This window comes from Myotis nattereri (assembly GCF_964212035.1).
Source record: "Myotis nattereri genome assembly, chromosome: 4".
NCBI lineage: Eukaryota > Metazoa > Chordata > Mammalia > Chiroptera > Vespertilionidae > Myotis > Myotis nattereri.
Genome location: NC_138079.1, coordinates 36,901,245 through 36,925,616, shown reverse-complemented (window position 1 = coordinate 36,925,616; position 24,372 = coordinate 36,901,245). Strand labels below are relative to the sequence as shown.

General features: G+C 40.9%; 1 protein-coding gene across 5 annotated transcripts; it reads right to left on the bottom strand.

The window, feature by feature from the left end:
- Nucleotides 1-797: 797 nt before the first annotated feature.
- Nucleotides 798-23,528, bottom strand: CDK7 (cyclin dependent kinase 7). 5 transcript variants are annotated; one of them, XM_081090025.1, is made up of 12 exons: nt 23,350-23,528; nt 22,968-23,027; nt 20,051-20,084; nt 18,838-18,905; nt 15,757-15,825; nt 13,658-13,768; nt 12,190-12,308; nt 9,563-9,662; nt 7,635-7,721; nt 4,230-4,379; nt 1,962-2,109; nt 798-1,167 (listed from the first exon to the last, which is right to left on the bottom strand). In XM_081090025.1, exons 1-12 carry the CDS (start codon nt 23,413-23,415, stop codon nt 1,139-1,141), a joined length of 1,041 nt encoding a protein of 346 aa, XP_080946151.1. In that variant the 5' UTR covers nt 23,416-23,528; the 3' UTR covers nt 798-1,138. The 5 variants fall into 5 exon arrangements, with proteins under 5 accessions (XP_080946151.1, XP_080946153.1, XP_080946154.1 ...); XM_081090027.1 differs by lacking the exon at nt 4,230-4,379 and having other exon boundaries at nt 23,350-23,521; XM_081090024.1 differs by lacking the exon at nt 798-1,167 and having other exon boundaries at nt 1,783-2,109; nt 23,350-23,521.
- Between the last annotated feature and the right edge of the window lie 844 nt (nt 23,529-24,372).

Here is a 24,372-nt window from a genome sequence, read left to right as displayed (position 1 = left end):
CTTCAGATAAGCACCCAGTCCCACTGATACCTGTATTAGCTCACAACTGTGAGCTAATAAATTTTTGTTAATTTAAGCTGCTATATTTATGGCAATTTTTATGCAGCAAAATAAAAACAGTCCATAAGTAGAGCATATGTAAGTAGTATTGTACACATATCAGATATAATCCTCCTATATAATAAAAGAGTAATATGCAAATCGACTGAATGGCAAAATGGCCGGTTGCTATGATGCGCATTGACCACCAGGGGCAGACACTCACACAGGAGCTGCCCCAATGGTGGTCAGTGTGCTCCCAAAGGGGGAACACTGCTCAGCCAGAAGCTGGGCTCATGGCTAGTGAGTGCAGAGGTAGTGGCAGGATCCTCTTCCACCTCTGCAGCAGTGCTAAGGATCCCCCGAGGGTTCCCGGACTGTGAGAGGGTGCAGGCTGGGCTGAGGGACACCCCCCCCGCCCCCAGTGCATGAATGTTGTGCACCAAGCCTCTAGTATGATATATGACAGCTAAACCAAACTAGATTTATATATATTAACATAGAATAAATTCAGAAGTTTTGAGTAAAAAAATTTGCAGGATGAGGTGTATCACTCACATAAAATGTTGAGACCCAAAACAATGCTGTGTATTATTACTACATGCAATTTTATAAAATAGCAGTATAAAATCAGGGGAGGACACACTCATCTCCTTAGCCATTCTCCTTCAGGTAAGGTGAAAAGGAAGAAACTGAACAGAATGACTTATTAAAGGGACTTCAATTTTATCTGTAATAATTTTTCTTTTTTCCTATTTAGTATATTAATGAAAGTATTTGCTACTTACTACTATATTGTTCCTATTACTACAACTTTGTGATGTTATAGGAGCCAGATCATCAAAATAACTGGAAATTATTTTTATTAAGATTTCCTTAATGCATTTCAGAGAACTGAACGTATTTTTGCACTCTAATCAGAAAAATCAAAATTAAGTTTGTTTTAAAATACATTTAATAAAAATAATTGTTTTACATATTTTACATGTGTAGAATATTTACAATTCTATAGCATTTACTTAATGTTTACTATTTTTAAATTATTTGCCGTTTTGACTATTTCTTTCAGTAGTGAAATACTGTCCAGTGTTATCTGTAACTAAAAAATTAGCTTCTTGGGTAATCCTCCTAGGTGAAAAAAAAAAAAAAAAAGAGGTTGTTCACATTTAAGTTAATGGCAATTTTAAGCAGTCATTGCATTCCCATTACATTTATTTTATTTGCTTTAATTTTTCCAATAGCATTTGTTAAACATTAAGCATACAGTGTACCAGTAGGAATTCATGAAGAGAAGGTACACATTGATAGTTCTGGTTACTCTGAGGTACACTCAAAAGTATTCTTGTCGCCCTAGCCGGTTTGGTTCAGGGGATAGAGCAGCCGTGGGCAAACTACGGCCCGCGGGCCGGATCTGGCCCGTTTGAAATGAATAAAACTAAAAAAAAAAAAAAAAAAAAAAAAAAAAAGACCGTACCCTTTTATGTAATGATGTTTACTTTGAATTTATATTAGTTCACACAAACACTCCATCCATGCTTTTGTTCCAGCCCTCCGGTCCAGTTTAAGAACGCATTGTGGCCCTCGAGTCAAAAAGTTTGCCCACCCCTGGGATAGAGCGTTGGCCTGAGGACTCAAGGGTCCCAAGTTTAATTACGGTCAAGAGCATGTACCTTGGTTGCAGGCAACTACCCAGTAGGGAGTGTGCAGGAAGCAACTGATTGATGTTTCTCTCTCATCGATGTTTCTAACTCTCTATCCCTCTCCCTTCCTCTGTAAAAAAATCAATATATTTTTTTAAAAAGTGTTCTTGCCCTTTTAAAGAGCATGTTGTAAATATTCTCAAAAGAATTTTTGCAAATGCAGCTAAAAACACCACATTCTATCCGTATTCACTGCATTTCTTATAAAATTGATAGTTTTACCTTGTTCCAAGGCTTCTGTTCTCTTCCGTTTCGTTGCCAGAGATGGATTAGCCTGCTCCTTTAAAGTTTCCACTGGACAGTTTGGTCTAGGCAGTTGACATCCAGGTGTTGGCCCTGGCCGATTACTGAAATACTTAGTTTTCAATGCCTTTTAAAAGAACAGATAGCAAAGAAAGTAAACTTTTAAGTTACTATCTGGATTGTGTTTAAAGAAACCTAACCTTAAAATTGTTGGGAATATTAAAAGTGCTATGTGAAGCCCCCTGCTTTCAAAAAATGAAATTAATGTCAAGTATTTAGAAAAGCAAATTATTATAAACAAACAAACATCTAGGAGCCCAAGACAGACTGATAATTCTATTACTGTAAGAAAGACACTACCTTTTAATTTTCCACAATTACACAGTCTATACTAAATATGAAATATCCTTAATAAGATATTATGTAATTCAGCTCTCTATGCAGTTTTACTATTAATGAAAACAACTTTCTAGATAGTTTGATCTGATCTGGATTTTCATATGATGGAGTTAATATGCATATATGTATGGGTGAAAAAGTAGTGAGTTACTTGTATGTATTCATGTAGCATTTACATAAAAAGAGAGGGCTTATAGAAGTAAATGCACTAAAGAGTGATGTGGTCATCTGTAATAAACAAGTGAAAAAAAAGTCCACTTTGTATCCTTGATACAGTGTATATTAACAAGTTTCATTAGATCGGAAGACTTGACATTTCATTTTAATTAGTCTCTTCCTTTATGAAGCCAAATCATTGTACTGTTACACTTTTACATATCCTTGCCCCGATTTTAAGTATTTGTGATTCTACCCTTTCTGTTTGTGTGCTTGTTTTTACAAGGAAAATGTGTTTTGTTTCTTTTCTCAAATCTATAGTTCTTATATTTTTGTGTTGGATAACATTTCTAGAGAGCAGATATACTTGGTCTTTCAAATTTTTGTTGAGTTTGATTCTTTTATTTATTTTTAATGTTTTCAAGGTTCATTCGGGTGGTGGCATGTATCAATGCCTCATTCCTTTTTTTAAAAAAAAATGTTTTTATTGATTTCAGAGAGGAAGGGAGAGGGAGGGATAGAAACATCAATGATGTGAGAGAATCATCAACTGGCTGTCTCCTGCACACCCCCTAATGCAGCGGTTCTCAACCCTGTGGGTCACGACCCCTTTGGTGGTGGAACGACCCTTTCACAGGGGTCGCCTAAGACCATCCTGCATATCAGATATTTACATTACAATTCGTAACAGTAGCAACATTACAGTTATGAAGTAGCAACGAAAATAATTTTATGGTTGGGTCACAACATGAGGAACTGTATTTAAAGGGCCAGAAGGTTGAGAACCACTGCAATGGGATCAAGCCCACAATCCAGGCATGTGCTCTTGACTGAAATTGAACCTGGGACCCTTCAGTAACGCCGACACTCTTATCCACTGAGCCAAAATAGCTAGGGTGAGTTTGATTCTCATTTCCTTTAAACAACTGTCAGTTTCAGTGTTTGTTCTATTTGGACTATTTTCCAATCTCTTGTAAGTACAGTTTTACTGAACTATACCATTTTCTCCCCATTATCACTTTCTGACTGAATAATGGCCAGTGTGCATATCTGGACTGTATTTTAAGGGAAACAAGAAAACGCTTTAGGCATTAGGCTTGGCACAACATTTAAATTATACATAACATCTAATTGAAATATACTAGTGTCTTGCTCAGCTGGTTGTGGCTCACTGGTTGATCATAACCTATGAACCAGCAGTCACAGTTCCAATTCCCGGTCAGGGCACATACCCCGGTTGCGGGCTTGATCACTTGGTAGGAGGCCTGCAAGAGGCAGCTGGTCAGTAATTCTCTCTCATCATTAATGTTTCTATGTTTCTCTCACTCTCCCTTTTCTTGCTGAAATCAATAAAAATACATTTTAAAAAAGAAATATACCAGTGTCTTAACAAATACAAACCTTGTTATTTCTTCTTCTCTAGGAAGACTACTTGAAAGCCAACTAATTATGAAATTGGTATGTATTTATGTTCCAAATAAACTCTCCTGTAGTTGTACATACATAATTTAATACCAATCTGAATAGTGCTTGTAGCTTGAAGATAAAGTGTTATTCCTTAAAACAAAAACACATCTTTCCAGTATAATAAAGAATGTTAGACAATCTTATGAAATTCTATTTTTATCTCATCAATGCTACAGTTAAGATGATCCTCAGATTTCCTAATACAAGAAAGATATGCTAAAATACCTGTGTGGCTGTAATTCGAGTACACGGATTAAATAAGAATAAGCCTTGTATGAGAGCTAGCAAGTCGTCTCCTGCTGCAATGAAGATGTGCTGTAATGGGATTCCAGGGAAACTCTTAAATGTCACAAAATCTGGAAGACTACACATGTCCTGTAAAAATATTTTTATAATTCAAATTTAAAGGATTAAAAGGCATATAGACCTCAAATGAAGAAATAAAACTGTCATGCATGATATAATCTATGTAGAAAATCCCAAGAAATACATTTAAAAACTCCTAGAATAACTGAGTAGAGCAAAGTTGCACAATATAAAATAAATATACAGAAATCAACTGTATTTCTATATACAAGCAATGAGATTTAAAAAATGCCATTTAGAATCACTCAAAAAGAACACTGAAATACTTAGGTAAAAATCTAACAAAGCACATGAAGAACTATATAGAAAGCTACACAACACTGATGAAGTAGATCAAAGCTCTAAATAAATGGTGAGACCTATCATGTTCATGGAATGGAAGATTCATCATCATAAAGATGTTAATCCTCCTCTAATTTATATATACGTTTAATGCAATTCTTACCAACATTCTGGCAAAATCCTATCTAATAATAGAGAAACATGGTAATTAACCATAACTTCGCTACCTTTCCCATTGGCTAATCAGCGAGATATGCAAATTAACTGCCAACCAAGATGGCGGCCGGCAGCCAGGCAGCTGAAGCGAACAGGAAGCTTGCTTGCTCAAGTGATGGAGGAAGCCAACGTTCCCCGCCTGCCACTGCCGGCCTCTGAGCTTGCACACTAAGCAACTATGTTGCAATTATAGAAGTTAAACAAGCTCCAGAGACCTGCTTTCAGCCCTCAGAGCTGGAGCGAGCAGGACCGCAACAGTGTTACAATTATAGAACCAAAACAAACCCAGATAACTGCTTTCAGCAGCCGAGGTCTCAGAGCTGGAGCCGAGCCTCAGAGCTAAAGCCGGCTCTCAGCTCCAGTGACAGCCATAGAAGGTAAATAAATCCCAGAATTAAAAAAAAAAGAAAAAAAAAAAGAGGTTGGGAGCTTCAGTCACCCGCCAGCCTGAAAACAGCCCTCAGCCCCTCACCCAGACTGGCCAGGCACCCCAGTGGGGACCCCCACCCTGATCCGGGACACCCTTCAGGGCAAACCAGCCGGCCCCAACCCGTGCACCAGGCCTCTATCCTATATAGTAAAAGGGTAATATGCAAACTGACCCTAATAGCAGAAAGACTGGGAATTACTGGTCACTATGACACACACACTGACCACCAGGGGGCAGACTCTCAATGCAGGAGCTGCCCTCTGGTGGTCAGGGTGCTCTCACATGGGAGGAGCTCTGCTCAGCCACAAGCCAGGCTGATGGCTGCCAGTACAGCGGTGGTGGTGGGAGCCTCTCCCGCCTCCTCAGCAACGCTAAGGATGTCCGACTGCAGTTTAGGCCTGCTCCCCGCTGGCAACTGGACATCCCCCGAGGGCTCCCGGGCTGCCAGAGGGATGTCTGATTGCCATCTTAGGCCCAATCCCCCCGGGGAGCAGGCTTAAGCCATCAGGTGGTAATCCCCTGAGGGGTCCCAGACTGCGAGAAGGCACAAGCTGGGCTGAGGGAACCCCCAGCCCCCACCCCCCCCCGAGTGCACAAATTTTTGTGCACCGGGCCTCTAGTTAGTATATAAGACTAGTGTCCTGGTGCATGGATTCATGCACATTGAAAGGAAATTAATTAGAAGAAATATTTTAATATTGCTATTTGCATCTTGCTAATGAAAAGAAAATAGGAATCTATTAAGTCTCCTATCTACCTACTCCAGGACTTATGTGACGATCAAATGAGATGAGGCACAGGAAAACGCTTCATAAACAATTGGTTAAACTGTAAAATGTTTGCACCTGGCTATAAAGCAAGTTTGGTCCCTGGGCTGAAGAAACTCCAAGGATGCTAGTCACTAGGGAGAGGAAGCCGGGCATTGCTATGTAATGTCATAATCCGGCGCCAACAGCCATCGTTTTCAGACTGGGCTGCGCTGGGCTGTGGGCCACATTTTGCACCATGGGGTCTTGGCAGCGTTGGTTGCGATTTGGTGGGGTGTCACTCCAGGGTGGTGGCTGGGCCTGTGTCCCACTTGGAGAAAGCCAAGTGTTGGTTTGTCAGCGCCAGGTCTGTGGTGCCATTTATTTCTAAACTAGAGGCCCAGTGCATGAATTTGTGCACGGGTGGGGTCCCATGGCCTGGTCAGCAATTGGGGCTGATCGGGGCTGTGTGAGGTTGGCTGTTGTAGCACACTGACCGCCAGGGAGCAGCTGCTGCATTGAGTGTCTGCCCTCTGGTGGTCAGTATGCGTCACAGTGACCAGTTGTTCAGTTGCTTAGGCTTTTATATTTATAGACTAGAGGCCTGGTGCACAAAATCTGTGCACTGTGGCGGGGCGGGGGGAGGAGGGGGAAGGGGAGAAGGGTCCCACAGCCCGGCCTCTCACAGTCCGGGACGCCTCGGCGGATATCCCTTTCGCAGTCCGGGAGACCCTCGCTCCTTACCGCCTGCCTGCTCGCTGCTCCTTAGCACTGCTGTGGAGGCAGGAGAAGTTCCCGACACTGCCGCTGTGCTCACCAGTTGTGAGCCTGGCTTCTGGCTGAGTGGCGCTCCCCCTGTGGGAGCGCACTGTCCACCAGGGGGCAGCTCCTGCACTGAGCTTCTGCCCCCTGGTAGTCAGTGCGCATCATAGCGACCGGTTGGACAGATGGACACTTAGCCTTTTACATATATAGATTATTCTAAAATTTATATAGGAGCCAAAGGAACTAAAATTGAGAGGAATCATGCTATCTGATTTTAAGAGTTAAAAACTGACCCTGACCTAAGTCTCACACCTCATACAAAAACTACCTCAAAGTATTGAAAGTATTACTTTCACCAATAAAGATAAATTTTAAAAAGCTAACTCAAAAAGGATCACAGCTATAAATAAATTATATCAATAAATGATAACTATTAGGGCATGTCTTATAATTTGAACACATAGCAAACTTTTAATTAGAGAGTTGAGGAAATAATAGCAGAAAAGAAACTCCTTAGACCTAAATCCAGCTTCAGTTAATTTCATTGCAAAAGGTAGCAGTCTAATTAAAATTACTCTTTTCTAGTACTTATTTCCCAGGAGATGGGGCTATAATAAGGAAAATAAAAAAGTCTATAATTTTAATTTACGAATAAACAAGTGAGGATATTTTACTGAACTGTACATATAAAATTTAGCAATTTAAATTACTAAATTAATCACCAGTAGAGTAAAAGACAATGAATATGTTTCTTTAAGGAATATTTACATGACAGCACTATACATAATCCTAACCAAATTTTAAAGAAAATGTATGAATGCTTACAGGCCACTGTTCCTCAGTTGGTGTGCCCAATGTTTCAAATATTCTTGTTAGTTGGTCAAGGTCTGAATCTCCGGGCAAAAATGGAACCTGAAAGAAAGTGAGAGGCAGATATTCCAAGGTGTTTTATAATAGTCATTATGCAAATAAAATTATACATTTAATAAAATGAAATTGTAACAAAAATTAAAATGTACTCTGAAGTATACTGGATGTGGCATAAGGTCCTGCCATTGTTAACACAGTAAACAGCACCATATTTCCCATTTTATTCATTCCACAAATCTTTTATTTTTTCCCATAAATGCAGTGCCCCATACCACAAATTATGCAGTTAATAATTTAACTTAAATTAAATAATTTAAGTTAAATTATGCAAATTATTCCACATTTGGGGAAACCACAGGGGTGAAATGGATAAGCCTTGCCCTGCCAGGTAAGTATCACTCCACAAATAAATGGTTATCACTGGTATAAATATGTCTATTATTTCTTCTCATTTAACAATAACAGAGGAAGTTCAGAACACTTATTGCTCCTCTTTTTTCTAGTTTAAGTAGCTTTTTAAACCTACTTTTATAAAATTTAAATAAAAGAAAAACAAAACTTTAAAAAGGGTTGAATGCTTATAATAGAAAATCTTTGAATTAACTATTCTGCTTTCAATATTATATAATTATCAATATTATACAAAACAGTGTAACATTATATGTAATTATGTAATTAAAAATATGTCATTTATAATTATCTTCTCTCTATATAAAAGGCTAATATGCAAAGTGTCCCTTTGGGAGGTTGATCGTGAGTTTGATCACTAGCTATGATGTGCGCTGACCACCAGGGGGTGGCGCGGAATGAAGGAAGGCTCCGGCCGGTAGCTGGCAGCTGGGGAAGGCAGGCCCTGATCACTGGCCAGGCCTAGGGACCCTACCCATGCACAAATTTCATGCACGGGGCCTCTAGTATACAATATAACAATATTATGTAACTATTCTGTTTTCAATTATTATCTGTTTGAACTACAGATCTCACCACAGATCTAGAACAGTATGGAAAGCATTTCCATTGATGATATTTTCAACGAGCAAAGGGACAGCTTAAAATATGAAACATTGCCGAAACCGGTTTGGCTCAGTGGATAGAGCGTCGGCCTGCGGACTGAAAGGTCCCGGGTTCGATTCCGGTCAGGGGCATGTACCTGGGTTGTGGGCACATCCCCAGTGGGACGTGTGCAGGAGGCAGCTGATCAATGTTTCTCTCTCATCGATGTTTCTAACTCTCTCTCCCTCTCCCTTCCTCTCTGTAAAAAATCAATAAAATATATTAAAAAAAAAAAATGAAACACTGCCCAACCAGTGTGGTTCAGTGGTTGAGCATCAACCTATGAACCAGGAGGTCATGGTTTGATTCCTGGTCTGGGCAAATGCCCAGGTTGTGGGCTCCATCCCCAGAGTGGTCTCACTCAGAGAAATGGTATAGGATCACCATGTCTGCTTTGCTTGAAGAGAACTAAAATGATCCTTTCACACAAGGTTTAAGTTAGTAACACAGAGTTGTAGCTGCAGTGGTTGGTATTACATAGCCTTTAAAGCATACATTTAAACAACCCCAAAGTCCCAGGAATACAAAAGTTCATCCTGACACATTTAGTTACTACAGAGACATTACCATGTTACAATCCAATGAGGGTTTTATTACAGTTCTATTTCAGAACATAGGAATGATCAATAATAAAACCTTTATTATCCTAAATGGGAAGGGCTCTCATCACACATTAGCATTAATAAAAAGGTTGTATTAGGTGTTTTAACTGGTTTATTGGCTTTTTGTTGTAAGGATGGTGCTACTCTCTGGAAATTATCTCTAATAATAAAATAATAAAAACAAATACTTATAAAATGTTGAAGTGTGTACAGCAACTCAAGACTTACCCTTAGAAGCAACTCTGCTAATATACAGCCAACAGCCCACATGTCCACACCTACACCATACATTCTAGCACCAAATAGTAACTCAGGGGCCCGATACCACCTGAAAAACAAAAAGAAACATTGTCATTTTAGAGAAAACTCAGCAAAACATTATCCTACTAATGAAATTCACTTTTTTTTCTACAGACTCACCTACAGTCATTTGTATTACTCAATCTGCCTTCCCATCTGTAACTATCCTTGAGGAGAGGGGGAGGCGAAGGGGGAGGTATGAATGAGAGAGAACCACATTAGCCAGGGCTATCCTTGACTGTTTTCAAAGCCAATCTGGCAACCTGGGCACTAGGTACCATGCTTTCTTGCCTATTTTCAAGGGTACTGCTTCTGTAACTCTCTCTGTTCTTTCTCCTACATCAACTTTTTGTTCTTTACTAAACTATTACCATCAATGTACAAACATACCATTGTTTCTTTGGCTTTAAAAGATAAACTAAAAACCAAAGAAACAGCCTGGCCAGTGTGGATCAGTGGTTGAGGGTCAACCCATGAATCACGGTTCGATTCCTGGTCAGGGTACATGCCTGAGTTTCTGGTTCCAGTGTGGGGTGTGCAGGAGGCAGCCGATCAATGATTCTCTCCCATCTCTAATGTTTCTCTCTCTCCCTCTCCCTTCCTCTCCCTGAAATCAATAACAAAAACTTCTTTAGATCCTATTTCCCCTAACAGCTACTCCTTCATTCTCTGGTAGTCTGAAGAGTTGTCTGCTCTTACTGTCTGCAATTCCTCTTCTCTTACTCTCTCAAATTCATTTCAATCAGGCTTTCATCCTATCACTCCACTAAAATGGCTCTTGTCAAGGTTAACAATGATAGCCACATCACTGATCTGTCAATTCTCAGTCCTCATTTTACCTCACCCATTAGTAGCATTTGATTTGCATGAAGAGAAAATATGATAAATTAGTAAATGAAAAACACTGTGTACAGTGCTCTTGTATGTGGGTCCCTATTTGCCTAAGTTCCTGAATGACGGTCTTAATCTTTTTTTTTTTTTAAATATATATATTTTATTGGTTTTTCACAGAGAGGAAGGGAGAGGGATAGTTAGAAACATCGATGACAGAGAGAGAAACATCGATCAGCTGCCTCCTGCACACTCCCCACTGGGGATGTGCCCGCAACCAAGGTACATGCCCTTGACCGGAATCGAACCTGGGACCCTTGAGTCCGCAGGCCGACACTCTATCCACTCAGCCAAACCGGTTAGGGCGATGGTCTTAATCTTTACAGCAATTACATGAATAACTATTTATATCTCTTTACATCTTACTCAGGGTTTAGGTGATTGACAATGAGATTTGGAAGAAGGTGACAAAGTAATTTAAAGAAACAGATAAAGAAAATGAAGATCTTCTCAGATCCTTAAAAAAATCAATCTTGGGCATGGCCAGGGTGGTTCAGTGATTGAGCATCAACCTATGAACTAGGAGGTCATGGTTCAATTCCCGGTCAGGGCACATCCCCTGGGTACGGTTAGATCCCCAATAGGGGGCATGTAGGAGGCAGCAGATCAATGATGCTTCTCTCTCATCATTGATGCTTTTCTCTCTCACTCCCTCTCCCTCTCTGAAATCAGTAAAAATATATTTTTTAAAAAAGTCTTGGAAATTAACAAATGCCACCCAGATAAGAATTATAAAATCTACTGTCTTCATCTACTTAATGTGATTTTTAATTTTTATTCACAAAAAGTAAAAACATAAAATACAAGTATAATAACATGAAAAATCCAAATATCAATGCACTGTTTTGTTTAGAGACTTTTCACTCACACTGAATGATATAAAATATGTAATCAGGACTAACCAATAAAGTAAACATAGGCCCTCCCTCCAAATCAGGTGATTATGTAAAATAGCCACTAAAGTTCCAAAACTACCTAACTGAAATGTAAAAGAAGTATAAATTAATTTCAAAAGTTACTAGCCTGTCCTGGCAGGTGTATCTCAGAGGTTGGAGTGTTGGGTTTGATTCCATCAAGAGCCTGTACCTGGGTTGTGGGTTCGCTTACCCCCTTACCCCCAGCGGAGTGCATGCAGGAGGCAACCAGTGTGTATGTTTCTCACATTGATTTTTGTTTCTCTCTTTACCCCCCACCCCCTTCCACTCTCTGAAAAGCAATGTAAAAAATTATCCTCCAGTGAGGATTAACAAAGCAAAACAAAAGAAAAATGTTACTAGCCCTAGTCAGGTAGCTCAGTTGGTTAGTGTTGTCCCCATACACCAAGGTTGCAAGTTCTGGTCAGGGCACATACATGAAGCAACCAATGAATGGATAACTAAGTGGAACAACAAATCAATGTTTCTCTCCCCCCTCTAAAAATCAATAAATTAAAAAACAATTATATATATTGAAAAATTACTAGATAAATGTTTGAGGACTGACTTAATTCAACTCTTATTTGAATGAAGGGCTGCATTTTTTTCACTGTGGTAAGATATACATAACATAAAAACAGCTGTATTTTCAACAAAACACCAACAATGATGCCAAGAGAAGCCAAATGATGCTCACTTGTGGTTAATATCCTGCACAATATAAATTTCAATTATTTAAGGGATCCTTACCTGGTTACAACCTGATGTGTATAAGCTCTATTAGGGCTCCCAAATGATTTGGCCAGGCCAAAATCTGCCAGCTTTAGAACTCCATTTTCATCTAGCAACAAGTTGTTTGGTTTCAGATCCTATATTATGGAAGTTTTAAACAAACATGTAAGCAGGATGGGGGAGACTACCATAACAACGCATTTAGTTGGCTCAACTTAAAACTTAGCAAAAATAGGGTAACACCCCAAATTAAACAACAATCAATATTTTTCATTGATGTAAAATCCTATCAAAGCAAAACAAGATTAGTCATATTACCTACTGAGACCATGGATCAAGGAACCTAATTTCACTGAACTTCAATTTGCCCACTTTACAGGGTTGCTGTGAGGATTATATTTAATATTTTCTGTAAAGAGCCTAGCGTAATGACTGGCTAATAGTAAGCACTCAATAAATGGTTGCTGCCATTAATTCAATAACAGTAATATATATGAATTTTAATAAATAAAAACATTATACATTTAGAAAGGATGAGAAACAGTCTCAAGATCTGTATTAAAAAGACACTAGCAATAACCTATTAGGGATTCCAAGTTTTAAGATATGAGAGTTACCAACCATAAACTATATATTCTTTTTAAAAATATATATTTTATTGATTTTTTACAGAGAGGAAGGGAGAGGGAGAGAGAGTTAGAAACATCGATTAGAGAGAAACATTGATCAGCTGCCTCCCGCACACCTCCTACTGGGGATGTGCCCGCAACCAAGGTACATGCCCTTGACCGGAATCGAACATGGGACCTTTCAGTCCCCAGGCCTACGCTCTGTCCACTGAGCCAAACCGGTTAGGGCATAAACTATATATTCTTAACTATTCACCTAAATAGTGTGCCTAAGAACACTTCCCTACCTAAATTATCAGTCTTGTTCTTTTGGAACAATGACTCGACCATTTCAGAAATTTTATTTCATTACTTCATAGAACTTTAGACTACTAGAAATATTATTTTCCTAAAGGCATATTAGCATTGTATAATTAATCCAGATTCTCACTGTGCCCCCGCCCCCACCCACCCCCACCCACCCCCGGGCATATACACACTAACAATAGCATAGCACAAAGAACACTGAACATTGGACTTAAGGCCAAAAGATCTAGGTTCTAACACTGTCAGTTATCAGCTACTGATCTTGAAAAATAATATATAACCATAGTCAGGTCACTCAGCAATTTAATATTTTTTTTTAATTCTTAATTTTTAAAAAATATTAAGGACTCTTCCATTTCTAAATTTCACATAGTAATTTACAGTCCTCACAGCACCACCTGGTGGAACAACTGGAGGGAACACACTAAGAGAGAAGGATAAAATAGTCCAGCTACCTCTTTAACAATTTACATGTTCAGATCATTTATGTAACAAACTAGTTAAATAAAACTTAACATAAAGAAGTTATTACACTTGGTTAAAAACCTTACCCTATGTAGAATCCAATGTTGATGTAAATATTCTAACCCTTGAAGAGTCATCAACATGTAGGCTTTGATGTGCGATGGTGTTAGGACAAGACTATTATCCTTTATTATAACCTGTAAAACAGGTATACAATATACAGGTAACTTTATTCTCACAAATAAATGCCATCATATAAAATCATTTACAGACATAAAATGAATTTATTTATACAGGAGAATCTCAAGAAAGGCTGCCTAACTCTCCTTAGGAAGGATGGTCAGAATTTCCAGTCACGTGGTTAGGGGAAGTAGCTTTGGTTTGGAAAGAAAGCAGTGCTTTGTCTCCTATTGCTCCCCCCCCTCCCCCCCCCCCCCCCCCACTTACCCCAGGATGTATAGCCCCTTCGGGTAATAGCATTTAGAATTCTTTTGGGAAGCCACCTGTTCCCACCTCAGTCTACATGGTTAAAAATGCACTGACCACCATCCGTGGCCTCTAGAAGTAGGCTCATGACCCAAGCATAGTTAATCACCACTGCTGTCCAGAGATTGTTCAGGGATGGACATGTGATTCAAGTCAAGCCAATCAACCAGACCAAGTACTTGTGCTAGAATTAAAAAGAACAAAGAGGCAATGGAGGGTGGGGGGGGGGGGGGTGGGGAGAGATTAACTGGGGAATTTATATGCATAACCCATAGATACAGACCATAGTGTGAAGGCCTGGGAGAGGTGGGTGCAGAGTGGAGGGGGCCAATGGGGGGAAAAAAAATAATCAAAGAGGTTTAATACTTTCAACAATAAAGATAAGCCTGGAAGTATCTGAGCCACTATACTGAGAAATTATGCCCATGAATGAAGACAACAGAGAAGAAAAGAGTTAAAGTGCAAGACTGACTTCTGATGGCATTATTTGTGAACTGTGCCTAAAACTAGTTTATTCCTAGACTTACCAGTTACATAAGCTAAAAAAATGCCCATTTTCTTTTAAAAAAAATCAAATTCAGGTAAAATGTACTCTTTCTAGAGCATAGTTTCATGAGTTTTAATGAACACACCCAGTTGTGTAACCACAGCATAATCAAGATACAGTTCTATAATCCCCCAAAAGTCCCTCAGTCCCCTCTGTACTCAGTCTTTCATTGTACTTCCAATCCCAGCAACCACTGATCTGATTTGTTCCTTTAGTTTTCCCTTTCTCAGAACATCAGATAAATGGAATAATATAACATATAGCCTTTTGAACCTGGCTTCTTTCATTTATATAATGTATTTGAGATGTCTAACCTGTTGCATATATTAGTTCATTTCTTTTTATTCCCAAATAGTATTCCATTGTATGGATATACCATAGTTTATATCAGTGGTAGGCAAACTGCGGCCCCTTGAGTGTGGCTCTTCCACAAAATACCACATGTGGGCGTGCACGTACAGTGCGATTGGAACTTCATGGCCACACTCAAGGGGCCAAAGAGCCACATGTGGCTCGCAAGCCGCAGTTTGCCAACCTGGTTTATATATTCACTGAATGGAAGATATGTGGGTTGTTTCCACTTTGGGCAATTATGAAAAGCTAAATATCTATGTACCAGTTGGTTTCTTTATTTCTCTTGGGTAAATACCTAGCAGTAGTATTGCTTAAATGAACTATTTTACTGTATAAGAAACTGCAAAACTATTTTTCAAAGTAGCTATACCATTTTGCATTCTCTCCAGCACAAGAATTCCAGGTGTTCCATATCCTTGGATTGTCAGTTTTTGAGATTCAATTAATATTAATGAAAAGCATACAATCTTATTTTTCTCAAAAAGAAACTTGATTGATATTCTACAAAAATATAAAAAAGAAGCTCTGAGTTTTCAAAGGTCTAACATTAATTTCTCTAAAAATAATGTCAATAAGGTAAAGGGTAACTTGGTAGACCAATGCTAATGAAATCCAAATCTCTGTACTAAATACTGGGAATATGGCTAAATGGATCAGAAGATCCTAGATTTGAGAGTATATTCAGATTTCAAAGTTAAGCATTCTTTTGATTATCAATGTCTTCATAAGTGGAATAAACATTTAGGTTCTTTCTTGATAAACAGAGAAAAGAAATTCCTCTAGGAATCTTCACCTTACCTCTAGATCAGTTTCCATAAAATCAAAGACAAGGCTAATATTAGATTTATGTCCAAACGCATCAAGGAGCTGCAAAGCAAAATTTCAAAAACATAAAAATGTGATTCTCTACGAAATACTTGACAGTATTACACCAACTAAGTAATTTTTAAAAATTTAAAGAAGCATTTGGACAGTTGATAATTCCCTGTAAAGTTTAAGTAATTTTAATAAATTTGACATTTATTTTGTTTTTGTTTGCTAGGAATTTGTACTTTGAGGCACAAAAATATTTAACTCTATTATTTTTTTTTAATATTTTTTTATTGATTAAGATATTACATATGTGTACCCTCTACCCCCCTCCTCCCCCCCCCGTCCCCCCGCTCATCCCCTCACCCCCCCCGTTGTCCGTGTCCATTGGTTAGGCCTATATGCTTGCATATAAGTCCTTTGGTTGATCCTTCCCCCTTGCCCCCACCCTCCCCTACCTTCCCTCCAAGGCCCGACAGTCCAATCAAAGCCTCTCCGTCTCTGGATCAGTCCTTGTTCATCAGTTTATGTTGTTCATTATATTCCACAAATAAGTGAGATCTTGTGGTATTTATCCGCTCTCCAGTTCCATCCATGCTGTGGCAAATGGTAAGAGTTCCTTTTTCTTCTTCCTCTTCTTAAAGAATACCTTTCAGCATTTCATATAATGCTGGTTTGGTGGAGATGAACTCCTTTAGCTTTTTCTTATCCGTGAACTCCTTTAGCTTTTTCTTATCTTTTCTTTATCTGACCTTCCATTCTGAATGATAGCTTTGCTGGATAAAGTAATCTTGGTTGCAGGTTCTTGCTATTCATCTCTTTGAATATTTCTTGCCACTCTCTTCTGGCCTGCATGGTTTCTGTTGAGAAATCAGCTGACAGTCGGATGGGTACTCCCTTGTAGGTAACTGACTGTCTTTCTCTTGCTGCTTTTAAGATTCTCTCTTTATCTTTTGCTCTTGGCATTTTAATTATGATGTGTCTTGGTGTGGTCCTCTTTGGATTCCTTTTGTTTGGGGTTCTCTGCGCTTCCTGGACTTGTAAGTCCATTTCTTTCACCAGGTGGGGGAAGTTTTCTGTCATTATTTCTTCAAAAAGGTTTTCAATATCTTGCCCTCTCTCTCCTTCTGGTACCCCTATAATTCTGATGTTGGTACGCTTGAAGTTGTCCCAGAGGTTCCTTACACTAGCTTCATATTTTTTGAATCTCTTTTCTTTTTTCTTTTTCGGTTGGGTATTTTTTGTTTCTTTGTATTTCAAATCTTTGACTTGATTCTTGGGATCCTCTTGTCTGCTGTTGGATCTCTGTAAATTATTCTTTATTTCAGTCAGTGTATGCTTAATTTCTAGTTGGTCCTTTTTCATGTCCTCCATGGTCTCACTATACTCCTTGAGGGATTCATTAAATTTATCGGCGGTTTCCATAAAATTCTTGACAAACCTTATAAACGTGGCCTTGAACTCTATATCCAGTCGTCTGCCCTCCTCCGTTTCTGCCAATTGTGACCTGTTTCTTTGTCTCCGCATTTTGGCTGCTTCCCTGTGTTGATAGAGTGGCCCTGCGCGCCAGGTGTCCTGTAGGGCCCAGTGGCTCAGCCTCCCCAGTTACCTGTGGTGGACACTCTTGGTGCACTCTTGGTGCCTTGGTTGTTGTAGGATCACTGGGAGGAATTGACCTCCAGGCCAATTGGCTGTGGGAAGCAGCTGTGTCTGAAGTGGGAGAATGGTCCCCCTCTGACCACTGGGTACAGTGGCTCCTGGATCTAAGGAGGTGCTAATTCAGCCCCTGCCTGAGGCCACACAGCCGGAGCCGCCACGAAGAGGCTCAGCTGTGAAGCAATGCAAGCCGCTGCGGGGCCTTGGGCCTTCTCTTGGAAGTTCCGGGTCTGCTTGGCTGGGCTGTGGTTAGGTACATTCACATGCAAAAGCCTCTGCTGCAGCCTGGGTGGGGCGGGGTCTCAGGGAGTCAAAAGGGCGGAGAAAGAAGCAATGGCTGATTCTCCGCTCCCGGAGTCGAGTGTCTCAGTGTCCCGGTAACGGCTGCAAGCACCTCTGAGGGAAATCCGCCCTCAAGTTCGCCCGCTGCCGCCTGACAGAGCAGCCTCTCCCCGTATGAGTCCTGGGTCCCCAGAGACTTCCCAGAACCGGAGTTCAGAGCAGTCGGGAGCTTGTGATTCAAAAAGACAGCCGCGTCCTCAGGTGCCACCCCCTTCCCGCGCGCGCGAGCCGCCGCCGTACCTCTGCACTCAGCCTCCGCAGCTCCTCTGGCTCTCAGCGTGCTTTTCTTTTCTTCTAGTTGTAGAAATTACACTCAGCCAGCCTTCCTGTTGTTCTGGACGATGTTTGCTCCGTCCTTTGGGATATTTCTCAATTGTTGTGGGAGGCGACTATTTCCCGGTGTTTATCTATGCCGCCATCTTAGTTTCTCCAACTCTATTATTTTTTTTAAAAGTTACTAAATACTTAATCTCTCCCCCCAAAATTTGGGAGTTATAATTAAGAAATGAAGTGATGAAAAACTCACCTCAGTCTCCAATTCAGAAAAATTCCTACCTAAAAAAATCCTATAAACCACAGTAGCATCAATCACAGTGGTTCTCAACCTTGGCTGCACATTAGAATCACCTGGGAATCTTTTTAAAATTCTGATTTCTGGACCTCATCCTCGAGAAATTCTGTTTCTTTGTTATGGGGTGGGGCCACAACATTAGTAACAAAGAAACAGAATTTCTGGAGGATGAGTCCCAGAAATCAGGATTTAAAAAAAGATTCCCAGGTGATTCTAATGTGCAGCCAAGGTTGAGAACCACTGCTCTAAAGTATGGCACAGAGTTGTGCTCAGGGTCTTAGACACACTAGAGCTCTCTAGGCTTCAAAATGATTTGACAAAATTAGCCTGTATGCCTAAATTTAATTTATTTCATCTGTTGCATAGTTTTAAAAGACGGGGCCTAGAGGAACAATTAGGATAGGAAATACTAGCCTGATAAACTTTTAAGCTTCTCTGCAAAGCTTGCTTAGAACAATTCATTTTGTCAACATACCAGAAACAATTTAGATCATACTTACACCAATTATATTTGGATGACTTAGCTCCTGTAGTAATTTTATTTCTCTTAAGGCTGTTCTATTTATACCTATATAAAAACACAAAATAAAAAGTGAAAAATAATTCTCAAAACTTTATATTGCTTTTATTTTTTAAAATATTTTAAATGATTTTTAGAGAGAGGAAGGGAGAGAAAAGAGACACATCAATGTGAGAGAGAACACGGACTGGCTGCCTCCTATACAACCCCTACCAGGGACCAAGCCTATAACCTGGGCATGTGTCCAGACCAGGAATCAAACCAGCAACGTTTTGGTGCACGAGATGATGATGCTCAACCAACTGAGCTAAACCGGCCGGGGCTTATATTGCTTTATTTATTTTTAAATATGTTTTTATTGATGTTTAGATAGAGAGGAAGAGGGAGAAATAGAAACATCCATGAGAGAAACACACTGAATGGCTGTGTCCTGCACAGCCCCTGCTGGGAATGGAGCCAGCAATTCAGGCATGTTCCCTGACCAGTAATCGAACCTGGGACCTTTTGGTCCATGGTCCATGCTCAATCCACTGAGCAACACCAACCGGGCGATATTGCTTTATTTTTAAAATAGCTTACATAGACCATGATAAATGGTGAAAAAAATATTCATTTTACCTGTGGCATATCAGTGCTGGAATAACAACACACCTAAGGGTGTAGCATATAGACGCTAAATTACAGCTCCCTTCTCTTGCCCTATGAATATTAGCAGCAGATTTTTTATGCTAATAGCAAACTAGTGATAAGATAGTGTCTTTCCCAATGCAAAGGCTAGACCTCAAAATTAGCATTCTAGAAAACAAGGCTTTGGAAGGGGGATGAAGAGTTCCATAGTGAGCTTTGTGTACTTCCATGAAGGTATACCCTGAATTTTCAAAGTAATTAGAAGCTCAGAAAAATGAAGAAACAATGGCTTGTAACAATACCTGAAACAGTAATGAAGACAACCACCAGATAAGCCACTAATAACCTTGCTGCCTTCCATTTTCTGAAGTGACTTGAATGTGCTTCTCTACACTCAAATGGTGGAAGTCACAAATATCCTGTCTCTATCCTGATTCTACCTTTACTCTCCTGGGACCCTGCAATGACTCTACCCAGACCATTGTTAACTCTAATTAATACTTTGCTCATTCCTCAGTGGGAATAAAAACCTTTTCTGTTCTGTCAAATTAAATGAAATAACTTACCATCTTTAGCTTCTGATCTATGTCCAAGTTTGATCTGGTAGAGGAAAAAAAGAACACATTAAAAATATGTTAAGTTATTTAGACTTAATGAATGTGTGTGTGTAAGTAATACACACACATGCATACTTAAAAAACTCAGCTACAGCAAAAACATTTAACTCATATGTATTTAGTATTAGTAATCAAGAAAGAAGTGTATAATCATTAATCAGAAAGGCAAAAGTAATATAAGAATCAAGTACCTACTATTCCTTGTCCTTTAAGTTTTTTGTTTTTTTTTTGTCCTTTAAGTTTTTGAAGTACATATTCAAAGCCACTCAAGCCCTGGCCCGTGTGGCTCACTCAGTTGGTTGAGCTTTGTCCCATGCACTGAAAGATCACTGGTTCAATTTACAGTCAGGGCACATGCCTGGGAGGCAGCCAATTGAAGTTTCTATCTCACATTGATGTTTCTCACTCTCTCCCTCTCCCTTAAATCAATAAAAACATTTTTTTTTTTTAAAGAACAGCAGTGGAGAAAGACTATTCTATTATGAATGGCACCACCCAAGAGAAAGGGAAGCTAATACTTAAAAGCCCAAACTCCCTGATGGCATGTAGGTTACAGATTATATAGGGCATGATAGGACACCATGGGTTAGGAGTTAAGGCTGGTGTTGGGAGCTGACTGGTTGGAGGGGAGGTAAGGGTTAATACATAATTTCTTCAGGTCTTGAGGAGAGCTCTGAGGTCTGCTCTGGCATCCCTCTATCTAGTTTCACGGAAAGGTAGCCAGGGGGTTATTCCACCTTAGGTCTCAGGAGCTAAAACAATTTAGGTCAAGATATGATCTTCAGCTTACGGTAACAGAAACACATACCTTGTAACCCTTAATCAAGGTATGACCATCGTTTCTGGCTGCTTCAGAATGACTAGTAAGGAAAAGGGCTAAGCTTATAGGGCATTCTGTAAAGAAATTGAATCGAGTGCTGGCATACATATTAGGACCCTTGGTTTCACTGAGTCACCTTGAAGGGGTAAAAGTCTATCCCAGAGAAACAGGATGGATTTTACCCTAATTTATGTTAACAGTAGCAAACAAAAAACCCCACTTGGACTTTCAGACAACTATAGAACTCAATATGCCAATAGTTTGAAGAGATTGTATCAGTCAGTTAAGTGAATACATATTTTAAAATTTATCTTTGTTGTTGAAAGAAGTGAATACATTTTTAATGAGTGTCTACAAATGTACCAACCATAGTGTCTAAGTGTGATTTGAATGAAAGTAAATAGACAATAAACTCAGAGATAAAAGCATTTCAGGTTTTGATAAATGCTATGAAGATAACAGAGAAATATGGTAAAGAAGACCCGGGGAGGAGGGAGGCACGCCTGTTTTAGCTACAGTGACCAGCAAAGGCCTCTAGGCGAAGAAACATTTGAGTGTGATCTAAGTGATAAGTAATCAGCCATGCCAAGTTTCAGAAGAAAAATATATTAGCCAGAAGGCAGAGCAAATGCAACAATCCTGGGGCTGGAATAAATTTCATGTGTTCAAGGAATAGAAAGGCAGCGTGGCTTGAGTATAGAAAAACAGGAGAATAGAAAAGATAACTTTAGAAAGGATCAGGACAGTGGAGGGTTTTACAGAGGAGTCGCTGGTGCTGGATTATAGAACATTAGCTGGAAAACAAGATGAGAGACGTCAGAAAAGGTAAGGTGGAGGGCACTTACCGCATCGGCAGGTCTTGAGCAGCGAGAAAAACAGCCTCTCCTTGAGAGGGGTGCCGATTTCAGGGGCATGGGAAAGAGAATCCACCCGCAGCAGGGCACCTGGACCTAACGCCTCGCTTTAGCCATTACTACCCACACCATCCTGGCAAGCCACCTCATGGCTCTCAGCCTCAAGAACCTCAAGTGTGAAATAAAGACGCTTACTTTACGTACTTCACAAGGCTATTCTGAGGGTTTAATGAAAAACGTTGGTGAAAGCGCCTGGTGTATAGAAAGCTAGCTGAATAGAACCTAAATTTATTGAGTGGATGCAAATAAGAGAGATACTAAAACCAGTTTTAGCCGAAACCGGTTTGGCTCAGTGGATAGAGCGTCGGCCTGAGGACTGAAAGGTCCCAGGTTCGATTCCGGTCAAGGGCATGTACCTGGGTTGCGGGCATATCCCCAGTGGGAGATGTGCAGGAGGCAGCTGATCGATGTTTCTCTCTCATCGATGTTTCTAACTCTCTCTCTCCCTTCCTCTCTGTAAAAAATCAATAAAATATATTAAAAATAAATAAATAAAAAAATAAAACCAGTTTTAAAAACACATGCACGTCCATGTTGTTAATGTCGGTGAAAGTCTTTTAGGGTAAATCTGTCCACAGAAAATAGATACGATACACAGTGTGGAGGCAGGTGAGGCGGAAATAGCGATCCAGGGAGACAATGACATTAAATGGTTAGTTCGGAGACCTAGCAGATTGGCAGTTATTATCCCCTTTGCCAACTTGTGAGTTTAAAAAGCCAGCATCCAGCTTCCCTTTCATGTCCATGTCAATTAACGGCACAAAAACCTAGTTCAGCCCTGGCCGGTGTGGCTCTTGGATGGGGCTTCCCCCGGTGCACGGACGGTCACCCGTGGGACAGGAGCGGGTGGCGGGCGCCGTCCCCGGTAGGGGGCGTGCAGGAGGCAGCCCACCCAGGTGTCTCTCTCTGATGGTTCTCTCCCTCCCTCCCCCTTCTTCTCTCTAGAAATCACTAGAAACCAGTTCAACCCGAGTTCCCTCTTGGAACACAAGACACGAACAAATTCTGCTTCTTCTGACAATGCCTTAACTCCTCATCCGCGGAGCAAGGCCTAGACTAGCAAAACGGCCAGCCCCCAACTCACACATACCCCGTCTCCCCAGAGACCCAAGGGAAACAAACGGCAACTCACCTTCTTGATGGCGACAATTTGGTTGGTGTTCTTGTCTCTGGCCTTGTAAACCGTGGCAAACTAGAGAGAAAAGCAAAAATAACCCAAGCGCGTGGGAAGGTTGTTTGTTTGTGTCTGCCTTTTTACTTTAGGTTTTGGGAAGCCAAGAATCAAGGGTCCCAGGAGCGGACTCCCGGCGGCTGGAAGCGTGGGGGGCAGCCCACGCCGCGTTCCTGTCTGTGGCCGAGAAGGGAGAGGGCCGCTCCGGGTGGGCAGGGGGGCAGCGGCGGCCGGCAGCCAGGCCAGCGGCCAGGCCGGCCTCGGAGGGCACGCGAACACCGGGGAAGACGTGGGGCGACCCGGCGCTCTGCCCGCGGGATGCCCCGAACGCCGAGAGCCTCACCTGTCCCTCCCCGAGGAAGTCCAGCTTCTCATAGCGCTTTGCTCGCGACTTCACGTCCACAGCCATCCGTCACGCGAAGCCCGGCGCCAGCCGTAAAGGGAGAGCTTCCCGGACAGAGGGAATTTAAAGCTACTTTAAAGCCTCCAACAGCCACTTCCGCTCACCAGGCTCCGACGCGATGTTAGCCCCGCCCCCACTTCCGGGATGGGCGTGGCCCTGCCAAGTAAGTTCGGCCCCAATGAAGCTGCGCGAAGCTGGGCTCCTGGGCTGTTCTGCGCAGCTCCCCGCCCTCTCACGTGCTGGCCTGTGGGTGCCGGAAGCCGGGTGTTTCAGGGTGGTGCCCACGCGTGTCACCTTGTTATCGTTTTAACTTGTATTATTTTCTTAACTACCGCGGCGGGTCAGCGTTCTGCCACGGTTCTGAGTCCGGAATTTAATAGGTGTGTGTGCGTGCGGCAGGCTCGGCCTTCTCCCTCATCTCCCTTTCTCGTTCTAGGTCGCGGGTGTTCTGGCGCTATGGTTGCTATGGACGCCTGGCCCCGCAGTCTCGGGTTACTTAGACCCCTGCCCACTTCTTCAGGGCAGGTCAAGAGGCGTTCTTATTAGTCCAGTGCTTTTATGAAGAAGCACACGCAGGGAAACAAAATCCAAGTCAACTGAAGGATTTTGTGCTGTGGAACAGACTTATGGTCATCAGTGTTCTACTCCGTGAAGTGGAAATAATAGACTACATCACAGGTGGTTGTGAGGATTAAATGAGACATGCAGAAAGGTTAGAGTTAGACATAGTAAATGCTCAATTAAGTGTTAGCTGTGATCAATACCCAATTTCCTCATGAGTTTTCACAAATTAACAAATTATACATATTAATTCATTTATTCAATGAATATTTATTGAATATGCTAGGCTCTGTTGTAGACTGAGAAATGAGCCAGAAAAAAGACAAAGATTCTTGCCTTCAAATGGGAGTAGTTACCAACCAAGTAAAATATGTTACGATTTTTAAAATACTATGATATATA

Excerpts from the sequence above, each read along its gene's own strand:
- CDK7 (XM_081090024.1), bottom strand. The coding sequence starts at position 23,415 with ATGGCTGTGGACGTGAAGTCGCGAGCAAAGCGCTATGAGAAGCTGGAC. Across the intron at positions 20,085-22,967 it reads AAATTGTCGCCATCAAGAAG|ATCAAACTTGGACATAGATC; the intron begins GTGAGTTGCCGT and ends TTCCTCTACCAG. Across the intron at positions 9,663-12,189 it reads ACACATCAGGTTGTAACCAG|GTGGTATCGGGCCCCTGAGT; the intron begins GTAAGGATCCCT and ends TTTGTTTTTCAG.